The sequence below is a fragment of the Neomonachus schauinslandi genome, chromosome 15 (assembly GCF_002201575.2).
Source record: "Neomonachus schauinslandi chromosome 15, ASM220157v2, whole genome shotgun sequence".
Taxonomy (NCBI): Eukaryota; Metazoa; Chordata; class Mammalia; order Carnivora; family Phocidae; genus Neomonachus; species Neomonachus schauinslandi.
In genome coordinates, this window is record NC_058417.1 from 27404996 (window position 1) to 27417418 (window position 12423).

Here is a 12423-nt window from a genome sequence, read left to right on the forward strand (position 1 = left end):
ACCCCCGGCTTTAAATGGAGCCTGATGGCCAAGAGGCACAGTTAGCACTCTGGGAATGCCCAGCTTAATTGTCTTTTCTATTTGGAATCTTTAGTGAACAAACAGTTCTTGGTTTCAACGCCCCCTGGTGTCTGTTGACAGGAACCAGGTCAGTTTGCCTTCCTGAAAAAACAAAATAACATTTGTCTCCAGAAATAACTGAGTGGTTATAACTGAAAGGCCAGTAAATGGCTTGATTGTGTTCTGAGTGTCAGAATGTAGTTACCCCCTCTGAGCAAGGAAAATAAACTTTCAGAGCAAAAACCTCTCCTACAACACTCAATCCAAACCCAATTAGGAAGCACTTTGTTTATTCAGATTATTTCTTATTCTGGACCAGACCAAGGGAAATTCTAGGGAATGAAAATAATAATCTGAGTTGGCAAAAATTCAGTAAAAAATGCATTTACTTTATTCTTTCAGGTGAAGAAAAGTTCCAAATGAGAAAAAGCCTTGGAAGGAATGCTGAGATTTTGACCAGATCTCAATTCCAACCTATACGAAGGTATGTACTAGTATTTTATTCACAGTTTCAGACTCACAGAAGTAATGTTAAAAGATGATAATACCCCATATTTATGTATTGCTTGTCCTCAAATGTTTTAGCCACCATGTCATAAAAATGAGTGTTGGGCACTTAGCTTTCTTAGGACTTGTTCAGTGGGATTGTGAAGAGGGATCATTATCACTATTCAGATCGTGACTCTGCCTTTCCATCCCTGTGACTTTGGTCAAGTTTCTCAACCCCTCTCTTCTATTTCTGCATTTGTAAAGTAGGAATAAGAATCCTTGCGAAGAATGTTGACATAGAGATTAAAAGTAATAATATAACTCTTGGCATTAATTACAAAGAAATGAAGACTTAATGTTCATATAAAAACATATATGTAGGGGCGCCTAGGTGGTACAGTCGGTTGAGCATCCGATTCTTGGTTTCCCCTTGGGTCTTGATCTCTCAGGGTTGTGAGCGTGGAGTCTGCTTGAAATTCTCCCTCTCCCTCTTCCTTTGCCCCTCCTGCTCATGCTCGTGCTTTCACTCTCTCTCAAAGAAATAAATAAATCTTAAAAAAAGAAATACATAGATGAATGTTTATAGCAACTTTATTTATTTATTTACTTATTTTTGCGACTTTATTTGTAATAACCAAAAACCGGAAACCTAAATGTTGTCCAACAAGTAAATGATTTTTTAACAGACATCAATTCTATGGAATATTCCTCAGCAATAAAAAAGAATGAACTATTTTTTTTTTTAAAGATTTTTTATTTACTTATTTGACAGAGAGAGACATAGTGAGAGAGGGAAAACAAGCAGGGGGAGTGGGAGAGTGAGAAGCTGGCCTCCCGCCGAGCAGGGAGCCTGATGTGGGGCTTGATCCCAGGACCCTGGGATCATGACCTGAGCCGAAGGCAGTCGCTTAACGACTGAGCCACCCAGGCACCCCAAATGAACTATTGATACGTGCAACAACCTGGATATATCTCCAGAGAATTGTGCTGGGTGGAAAGAGCAATCCCCCAAAGTTATTTACTATATGATTCCACTTATATAACATTCTTGAAATTATAAAATTATTTGAGTAGTGTCCAGGGGATAAGGTAGAGGTAGGCAGTAGGAGGGAAGTAGACATGCCTATAAAAGGACAGCATGAGGGGCCCCTGGGTGGCTCAGTCAGTTAAGCTTCTGCCTTGGGCTTGGGTCATGATCCCAGGGTCCTGGGATCAAGCCCCGCATAGGGCTCCTTGCTCAGTGGGGAGTCTGCTTCTCCCTCTGCCCCTCCCTCTGCTTGTGCTTTCTCTCTCTCTCTCTCTAATAAATAAAATCTTTAAAAAAATAGAAGGGCAGCATGAGGGATCCCTGTGGTGGTGGAAATGTTCTGTATCTTGACTGTATCAATGTTGGTATCTTGATTGTGATACTGTGCTATAGATTTGCAAGATGTTATCATTCAGGGAAACATGGGTAAAGTGTTTCTTTAAACTTCATGTAAATATGCAGTGACTTCAAATTAAAAAGTCCAATTAAAAAAACTAATAGTAGATGTAAAGTGCCTGATACAATAACATTCAATTACTTTCCCTATCTCTAGGCCTCAACTTTTTTTTTTTTTAAGATTTTATTTATTTATTAGAGAGGCACAGCGAGAGAGGGAACACAGGCAGGGGGAGTGGGAGAGGGAGAAGCAGGCTTCCCGCCGAGCAGGAAGCCCGATGTGGGGCTTGATCCCAGGACCCTGGGACTGTGACCTGAGCCGAAGGCAGACGCTTAACGACTGAGCCACCCAGGCACCCCAAGGCCTCAACTTTTTTATCTATAATAATTATACCTAGTATTTCCTAAGCAGCTACCATATACCAGGTACTCGGTTTTCTCAAATATAATTTATGTAACAGCCTTTTGAGATATATACTGTTATCTCCATTTTGCAAATAAGGAAAGCGAAATTCATTTTTTTCAAGGCTGCAGTTAATAAGTGGATGTATCAGTCAGGATAGGCTAGATTATGCTTATATAACAAACAACCCCCAGATTTTAGTGGCTTAAAACAGCAAAAATTTATTTTTTGCTCACTCCATGTCCATCGTGGATTGGCTAGGAGTGTTCTGTGCTATATTACCTTCTACCCAAGAGCCAGGCTGAGGAAGACTCCATCCTTGTATTTCCTTGATTGCTGAGGCAAGAAAAAGGGAACATGAATTGTGCACTGTCCTTAAGGTTTCTGCCCAAAAGTGATTCGCATCACTTTCACTTATATTTCACTGGTTAAAACAAGTCATGCGGCCATTTACATAAATTAGGAGGGCCAAGAAGTGCTGTCCTACTGTATGCTTGGAAGAGAAACAAATACTCTAGTGAACAGAATTAATAAAGTCACAACTCAGTCCAAAATCCGTGCTTTTTCCTTTGTACCATTGATTTCATAGGATTGTTGCAAAGATTAAAAATATGAAAACAGGGGCGCCTGGGTGGCTCAGTCGTTGAGTGCCTTCGGCTCGGGTTGTGGTCCCAGGGTCCTGGGATCGAGCCCCGCATCGGGCTCCCTGCTCCGTGGGAGGCCTTCTTCTCCCTCTCTCACTCCCCCTGCTTGTGTTCCCTCTCTTGCTATGTCTATCTCTGTCAAGTAAGTAAATAAAATCTTTAAAAAAATATATGAAAACATATGGAAGAATTTAGTTTGGGATCTGGCTTGTAGTTTGTATTCAACAGATATTGAAATGGAATTCTAGATAGTGGTTAACATAGAAACAGGTCAAGTTTGTGTTCATATTCTTTTCTGGTCATTTTTTGGCATAAGTCTCTCTTGGCCTCACCTGATGACCCATGCAGGAAGCTGTCTCACGGTTGGTAATGTTGGTAATGTCCCACGGCTGTGCCCTTTGCCCCAGCCTCCATTCCCAGCAGATTTCCTGTGCTCTCTTGATTTCCTGAGGAACTTGCTCACTGTCATATAGCATCATCGGCTGATTTCAGATGGGCTGATGCCTAGAGGGTATTTATTCAATCTCTGGAGAGGAAACTGAGGCCCTAAGAACATATAGCTAGTCAGTAGCAGACCCAGGACTGGAACCCACTTTCCATTTCTGAGCTTAGTGCCCTTCCTACTGCTTTTCACAGGGCTGATAAACTGGTCCCTTGTACCAGGTTAGTGCACTCTGCTGACAGGGCATTCATATACTTTTCTCACTTTCTCTCTTACAGTACTGAAGGTGAACAAGAGGAGACATTAAAGGAATCACCAGAGGAGCTGAAGGAGAAAGACATGTAGGGCCACCAAAGGGTTGCCTAAGGATGCTGTGTAAAGTCTTGGTTTTAGGGGAATAGTATTTCCTTATTTGTAAGAGAATACTTTCTTCCCAGTTTTATGTATACGTTTAATGTGAGCGTGTTTCTTTTTTCACCAAAAACCTGTTATGATGATGTGATCTAAATTAATAGCATCTTATAATCAAGGAAATACAGTGATAATGATGATGATGATATTAATAAGTTTACATTTGAGGTAGATGAAATCTGTTTTCCATATAAATATACTTTTGTCTGTGGAAATAGTTTATTTTTAGCTGCTGAGATATGTTTAAAGTTAGTATCTCTTTTTAGGATATTCTCTAATATTCTCTTTCAGATACATATGATAGTCTAAGATAGTCTAATTCTGGTCTACTGCCAAACAAAGATTGTTGTCAAGAGCATCCTTAAAAAGTACCCCTTGGGAATATATTGTTTGATTTTTCTAAACATCTCCTAATTACTTTGTGCTTTTAATTTCTTAGATCACTGACAGACATTCAAGACCTTTCTAGTATCTCCTACGAGCAAGATGGTTCTTTTAAAGAAGTCTCATGCAAAACCCCCAAAATAAACCACGCACCTACAAGTGTCAGCACTCCGCTCAGCCCAGGTACTCACTGCAGGGAGAAGTGTTTGAGGAGAACAGTTGCTGCCCCACCGGCTTTGGGAAGCCAGCCATGAGAACAGACCGGCAGGTGTTTCCTCATAGTGCAGAGGTGTCTGTCTAGCGCCAGAGCTGTTGGGGATAACCCCATGGGGGGCCAGGTAGGGGTTGGTGGTGGTGGTTATTAAGCAGCTATAGGGAGTTTTTTGACTTTGGTGGTAGAGACACGTAAATGCAAACTGTACTTTTTACTCTAACACTACTGAATTTAGTGCAAATACATTGGCTTCTCTAGAGTTTGTAACTCAAAACCTATTGCTTAAACATACATAATTTTGAGTCCTCCAACCTCAACAGCCAGCATCAGATAGCCTCCCTCTGGTGTCCTTAGTTCCATTATATTTGTGGTTCCAATAATCTCCCTTTATTTTGATGGCCAAGTTTAGAGACTGTCTTTTTTTTTTTTTTTTAATACTTTGAGGAGCTATGTGTCATAATCAGTGATTATTTTAGTTATTAACAATTTGGAGAATCCCTGGTATAGATAGAGAGTTTTGTGTTTTTGTTTTTAAATAATGTAAAGGATTTGGACACTAATTGCCCTCTTTTCTATAACAGGGTCGAGTTCTTCAGCTGCCAGTCGGTATAAAGACTGCCTTGAAAGTATCACATTTCAGATTAAAACAGGGTCTACCTCATACTGGAACAGTCAGGAATCTATTCAAACTTCATCTGATAGATTTTCAACCGTTCGAGAGAAAGCAAAGAGCCTAGATTCCTTTCTTACTTCCTCTGAAACTGTTCCTTCAAGATTGACTGATCTTGTAAGTATACCGACTCTGCTTTCCATACTCATGGAATCAGCCCAAAGGCCTTAGGGATCCAAAGTACTAAGATTTCTCCAAATCCATTTTACAAAGAAAGCAAGAAATAAGCTGGATCTTCTCTAGGCCTTCTTGGGGTGTCTCTCTGAGTCTGTATTATAGGATAGATCTTGGGTTTTTGTGCCTCCCCCCCACCAGAGATAATGTCTAGCAATTTCTTTAAAGAGCCAAACTGCAACAGCTTATAATGCTACTACCTTCACCTGCAGTGTACTTTCTGTCTACACATATCCTACTCACTTGAGGAGGCTTGAGTTCTCCTTCCTCTTTGTTGCCTCCTCTGCTTGGTTTCCCGAGAGTTTTGATTGATCCCCACCTTCTCTGAACTCCTGAACTCTAATAGTCTGTAATAAAAACACATATTTGTGTACTACCTTCTCCACTCCTCCTCCTTCTGCCCCTGCTGTCCTTTTTTTTCTCTTCTCTCTCCCTCATATTTTGTATGTATAGTATCTTCAAGAAAACTACAAATTCCTTACTTGGCACTGCTCATTAAAAATCTGTTGACCATCCTGTAGGCAGATGGATGACTTGCTTTGGCCTTCAATTAAAAATCAGCTGCCATTTTCTTTGGGCATTTGACTCACAAAAGGTCCACTCTGAAGTAGGGAGATAAAGAACTTTATGCTTCATTCAACCGTCTGTTAATTGGGCGTGTTCTAAGTGCCAGGTAGCCTGCCAGGCCCTCTTCTAGGCATCCAAATATAAATAAGGTAGACCGAGTCCCTGCCCCGGAGGAGTTCCCCATCTAGTGAGAAAGGCTGGGGGGATCCAACACAGAGGTAGGTACTGGGCACTGCGGAGGCAAAGAGGAGTGAGAAGGGTTTGCAGAGGAGGAATGAGTTTGACTCAATCAACAGAACAAGTGGCTTCTTCCATCAGTGAAACACAGGCTTACTCTTGGAAATGGTTGAACTGCATATGGGTCTTTTGAGCTCAATCAGTTACCATGTTTATGTCTTACTTATAGAAAAGATTGTCTGCATTTACTGGGACCGGTTCCTCCAGCATTGCTAAGTCACCTGACACATCATCGTCCCATGCCACCCAGAGAAGGAGCCTGCCAAAAGGTATCCTGTGTTTTTAATATCAAAATAGAACCAAAATACAAAACAATAGTAAGCCAGTTTAAGGGAGCCTTCTTCTCATCTTTGATGCTACATTAGATTCCAACAGAAATGCTATTTTTGGGCACCTGGGTGGCTCAGTCGTTAAGCGTCTGCCTTCGGCTCAGGTCATGATCCCAGGGTCCTGGGATCGAGCCCCGCATCGGGCTCCCTGCTCTGCGGGAAGCCTGCTTCTCCCTCTCCCACTCCCCATGCTTGTGTTCCCTTTCTCGCTGTCTCTCTCTCTGTCAAATAAATAAATAAAATCTTAAAAAAAACCCAAAAGAAATGCTCTTTTCCCTCTGATTATAAAAGTAAAGTATACTTATTAAACTTAGAGAATTAAAAAGAGCTTTTAAAAAACACTACCACTTAATTCTACCACCATTTTTTAACTTCTTGTACTATTTTGGCATGTATCTTTTTTTTTTTTTAAGTAAACTCTCTGCCCAACGTGGGGCTCAAACTCATGTCCCTGAGATGAAGGGTTGCATGCTGTACTGACTGAGCCAGCCAGGCACCCCTCTCTTTCATATTTCAATATGCAAAAATGTATATATTTTTAGCATAGTTGAGATCATAATTGTGTGTCAGCTCTGGCCTTTTTTTTCTCTGATGCTGTATTTTGAGGATTTCCCCTTAGTGGAAGTTATTTGTAAATATATGTAATGGCTTCATAATAGTCCATTCTACATATGTTGCTTAATCGTGCCCTAATGTTGAAGATTTATATTGTTTTCTAATTTTTGCTCTTTGTACAAAAATCTTTGTCTGTACCTCTGATCCCTTTCTTAGGATAGATTCTTAGGAGATGGTTTTCAAATAAAAAGGTATGAGAATGTTAAAAGCTCTTGAGGTGTATTGCCTTTGGTATATTAATTTCAATGTCTTATGTTTTGGTACAGTTCTTGGATTTTGTGAATTATGCTGAGGGGTTTGGGTTAGTGTTATAACTGAGTAGTTAAGGAAAGGCCCAAAGAATGGTTGCTTCTGCATCCCCTGGCCTGATAATCTATAGAGAAAGACCTCCCACTTTATATGTTTTGTTCATTTTGAGTGGTCCAGAGCCTCTGTATCCCTCCAGGAGCCTGCAGCCGCTTAGTAAGAATTTGTACCTCACCTACCCTTAATATCCTTGGGGAGGAAAGGACACAGATCAATCAGTACTGGGTAAGGGGCAAAGTAGGAAAGGGTTTGTAATAAAAGGGGGAGTAAACCCATTCACATGTTAGGAGGTCTCAGCTAGGACTGCTGATGTGAAATGCTGTCTCCCTGCCTTAGTTTGTTTTACTGTTGAGAAGTCCTAGGTCAAGTCCACGTGGAAGCCGTGAAAATCCAGTTCAGGGCCAGGAAGGTGTTAAGTCATTTTCCCCTTTATCTTTTTTAAGCACTAGTAGAAGCCATTTCACAGTGTCACATTGATGAGCTACCACCACCATCTCAGGAGCTGCTTGACGAAATTGGTAAGGGATGTTTAATACCGAATGTGCTTCGTGACCACAGTGTGCTTCTTTGTCTCAAGTGTAAGCACTAGTACAAAAGACCCTCAGAAGGTCCGATCGAATGTACACAATTCAGGAAGGAGCAGTTTTCCAATAAAATGGGCCTCACACTACTATTGAAACCTGGCCAGGATAATTAGCCTGTGTCTTTTGTTGCTTTGTTACTTAAAGGGCCTATGGTCATGATTCTAAGAGAAATAACATTTGAGTGGTTTATTATGATGAAATTCTTTTACTAAAGGGATTTTTTTACTTCCTTTTTGAACGAAACCAGCCATAACTTGGGGGCCTGATGTCTGGCTACTGAGGCCAAGACATCCTGTACTTTCAGTTTTGCCATTAGCAGGAGGTATTAAAGGTATTGGCAGCATGGATGAATCACTTTCCCAGGGGCAGAGATGTCAGTGGCATAAGACCTAATGAAACCAGAATTTTCCATTTCAGGCAGAGACCCAGTTATACCAGCTCAATTTAATTGTAGCTGGATCGGCTGGCCCTGCCCAGCTGAGCTGATGCTGAATAAATGGAAACATTAGGACAGGTGGTTTCCTTACCCAGGAAAGACCCGACTGTTCTCTTCTTGACAGCCTGGCTGACCAGCCCCTTACCCTGAGAGGACACATCTTGTCAGACCTCTGATGGCCCAGTTCTTGGTATGGGGCCTGTAGAGAATTTCCTGAGATGCACCAGCTGGTTTTCAGGGTCTCTGAGGTTTTGTGTTTCATCAGAAAGAGGGAGGTAAATGAGGACCTATGTGGTCTGACTCAATGACAGCTATCGCAACCCCAAGCCCCTGACTGTGGGTCTGAAGAACTAGGGTGGAACCAGTCAGAGCTGCCAGAACCTTCCTTAGTTTCTTTTTCCATACTCACGGGCCCTTCTTACCTCATCACACCTCTCCCGCATTGCCACAGGGTCATAGGGATGTTAGGTTAAGCTCTTAGGGCTCCCATCCCCACGCTGGCTCTCCTTCTCTAGAAATTCCCAGGGAGTCTTTGCAAATCCTCCTCTCTAGTTGCTCTTCATAGTATAGCAATAGAACTGCTGCTTATAAGAGTAAAGGTCACCTACACATGTCCAGCTCTGGTAAATTCTCAGTGTCATTTGTTCCTTGGTCATGACTTAAGGTAGTATTTGTAGGTTCCTTTGTAGTTTGACTTAGCAATACTTTCCCTCTGGATCCTGCTGTCTTTTCTTTCAGTCACCATATGGACTCCCCCATTTCAGCAACTGTTAGCAGGCTTCCTCCTGGGCTCCAGCCTCGTGGCACAGCTGTACCCCAGTACACTCTGAAGAAACCCTCATTTTACTTATGGCAATTATCTGGACCAGGTTTCTAGGTGATGTCTGTACTTTGACATGGGTCAGTAATGTCCCAGAAAGACAAAGCGAGAGGGCACTTGGGTAGTTTCTCCTAATAATGGGCACCCCCACGCAATTATTGTATATTATCATTCTCTTGTTCCACCTCAGGAGAGCTTTGGGGAGTGACCTGGTGTTGACATCTGTTCTTTTGGAGGACCCACATCCAAAGCTCTAGGCTTCTGACAAAGGCCTAAAGGGGAGGATCCTCTAGAACCCTAGGATATAGATGATCCTTTAAGATCAACAAGGGACTACTTTTAACAAGGATAAAAATGGATTTTTTATTTCAAATTATTTGAAATGATCAAATGGGGCCTGATGCCCAGGAGCTGCCAGGAAGCTTCCTGACCTGCAGGAAGAGAGAGCCCTGTGCCTGCACACAACAGGGCTGCATCAGGGAACCCACGGTCCCTCTGTGTTCTGCCTCCCAGCTATCTCCCTGCTCTGCGGGGAGCACTTGAAGCATACTGTGCAGCTAACAAATGCAAAGCAGGATGCGGGGTTTAGCAGATGCTTGTCTTGGTCTTGTGGTCAATTCTTTAGGAACTGGAAATTATAGATATTCTTTGCCTTCTGTCTTTTCATAAACTAGGTAAAAAATATGAAACATAGGCCACAGGGATGAGGAAAACTGGAGGTTGCTTTGATGTTGTTCCACACTTTTTGAGAGAGGATAAAATAGAGGTTAAGAGCGTAGATCTTAGAGCTGGACCATCTAGGTTCAAATCCCAGCTCTGCATCTTACTCTGTGTGATTCCAGGCAAGGTCCTCAACCTTTCTTTACCTTCATTTCCTCATCTGCTAAACAGGAATGGAAATCACATGATCAGTCTTGTAGGATTGTTGTGAAGACTGCAAACATTAATCTTGAATGAATGTGTGTAAGTTAAAAACAGTACCTGCCACATAGAGCTCTGCAAATGTGACCTATCATCGTTACCATTTTTGTTTTTATTTTTAGTGTTGGAGGGGATTGAATGCCCTAGACCAGTGGTTCTCAAACTTTATCAGCTGTCAGAGTCACCTGGAGGGCTTGTAAAATATGATTGCTTGGCCTCACCCCCAGAGTTTCTGACTCCGTAGGTCTGAGATGAGGCCTGAGAATTTGCATATCTAAGTCAGAGTATAGGGCAACCCTTTGAGAACCACTGCCCTAGAGAATGGTGTGATGTGTAAAGGAAGAAATAACTTGCCTTCTGCTTCTGTATGATTGTGACAGAGCACTTGAAGCAGGAGCAGGCCTCATCCACAGTGTTGGGGGAGAACACAGCAAGTCATCTGGGCATCGCTGCAAATGGTAAGCCAACTACCCAGATTTTTTTCATCAGGTCCTTGCTGTAACACTGTCCTTGGCAGCACATTGGTACATTTGGGGGACTGTGGACCTTTAAGTCAGGCACAATTCCACCTCAGTTGCCACTTTTGTACTGCAAACTATTTAATGTTTCTGAGCCTCAGTCATCCTCATCTGTAAAATGGGGATGATAATTCCTACCTCCTGATGTATGCAGTAGCTCTAACCACAGTGCCTGCTACATTGTAAGATACTGAACAAACCTTCCCTTCATAGGACTGCTGGCAGGATGAAATGAGATAGCATTACGAAATGCCTGGCATACATTAAAGGGTACTACCCTTCCCCACCCAAATTCCTTCCTTGAGGCTTCAACCTAGAAACATCTAACAAGTGAGGACAGGGTAGTCCCCCAAAGTAAATCTGGGCAATTTATTTCCAGGGTCTCCTGCCTCCTCTTTTATGTGTCCTTTCTTTCCTCTGTTTCCTCTGTCTCTCTTGAGTCTTGGCACAGGTAAGGTTTCTTGTCGCTTCACCTGGCACCAGAGAGCTCCCAAGACCCCAGAAGCAGCTGCTGTGGATGCAGGCACCCTGCAGACTGCCACCTGGTCCCTGGCTCTCCTGGGAAGAAGTCGTGCAGTGCATGCTTCAGGGACCACTGATTAACCTTAATTTTTTGCACTCCATTTTAAGGCAGCCTTTCTCAATTGTTTTTTGATGTTCTAATAAAGTTAAGTCTTTCAACTGTTTTTAGATCAAAGGCATTTAGAAGAACAAGCAACTAACTGTGAAAAAGAACATAGCAGTATGCTTTGGACCAAAGAAACTCAGGATCTAGAAGAGGACACAGAGAGGTAACAGAAAAAGCTGGACTTCTGAAAGGATTTAATATATGGTATTAGTTTGTATTAGTTTTTCTTCTGATATTTGACAAATAAGATGGGAAGAAAAGGTCTTTCTTCATACTATCCTAATAGCCCCTATTCCTAAAAGTTTTTTGTTTTTTATTGTAATTGTGATAAGATAAACAACATAAAATTTTCGAGGGTACAGTTCAGTAGTGTTAAGTATATTCACATTGTTGTGCAGCCAGTCTCTTAAACTTACTCATCTTACAAAACTGAAACTCTTTTATGTTATGTTAATCACCATACGTTACATCATTAGTTTTTGATGTAGTGTTCCATGATTCATTGTTTGCGTATAACACCCAGTGCTCCATGCAGAACGTGCCCTCTTTAATACCCACCACCAGGCTAACCCATCCTCCCACCCCCCCCCGCCCCTCTAGAACCCTCAGTTTGTTTTTCAGAGTCCATAGTCTCTCATGGTTCGTCTCCCCCTCCGATTCCCCCCCTTCATTCTTCCCCTCCTGCTATCTTCTTCTTCTTTCAAAACTGAAACTCTTATGCTCAAAAACCAACTGCCCATTCGCCCTTTCTCAGTTCCTAGCAACTGCCATTCTACTTTCTGTTTCTATGAATTTGACTCCTCTTGATACCTCATATAAGTAAAGTCATACAGTATTTGTCATTTTGTAACTGGTTTATTTCACTTAGCATAATATCCTCAAGATTCATCCATGCAACATAGTCAGAATTTCCTTTTTTTTTTTTAAAGATTTTATTTATTTGAGAGAGAGAGAGCACGAGCAGTGGGAGCGGCAGAGGGAGAGGGAGAACAGGCTCTCCGCTGAGCAGAGGGCTTGATCCTGTGAGTCAGGATCATGACCTGAGCTGAAGGCAGACGCTTAACCAACTGAGCCACCCAGGCGCCCCAGAATTTCCTTCTTTTTTATGGCTGAATTCCTGTGTATGTGTGTGTGTGTTTGTGTGTCTA

General features: G+C 42.1%; 1 protein-coding gene across 2 annotated transcripts in view; it reads left to right on the plus strand.

Annotated features, from left to right (window-relative positions):
• TEX14 (testis expressed 14, intercellular bridge forming factor) overlaps positions 1 to 12423 on the plus strand; it is an 87065-nt gene that overhangs the window by 67628 nt on the left and 7014 nt on the right. For both annotated transcript variants that reach the window (XM_021704099.1, XM_021704101.1), the window contains 8 exons: positions 463 to 544; positions 3740 to 3802; positions 4312 to 4439; positions 5052 to 5257; positions 6288 to 6387; positions 7818 to 7886; positions 10510 to 10587; positions 11339 to 11438. In XM_021704099.1, the coding sequence (XP_021559774.1) occupies positions 463 to 544; positions 3740 to 3802; positions 4312 to 4439; positions 5052 to 5257; positions 6288 to 6387; positions 7818 to 7886; positions 10510 to 10587; positions 11339 to 11438 (826 nt within the window). The remainder of the gene's footprint in view (positions 1 to 462; positions 545 to 3739; positions 3803 to 4311; positions 4440 to 5051; positions 5258 to 6287; positions 6388 to 7817; positions 7887 to 10509; positions 10588 to 11338; positions 11439 to 12423) is intronic.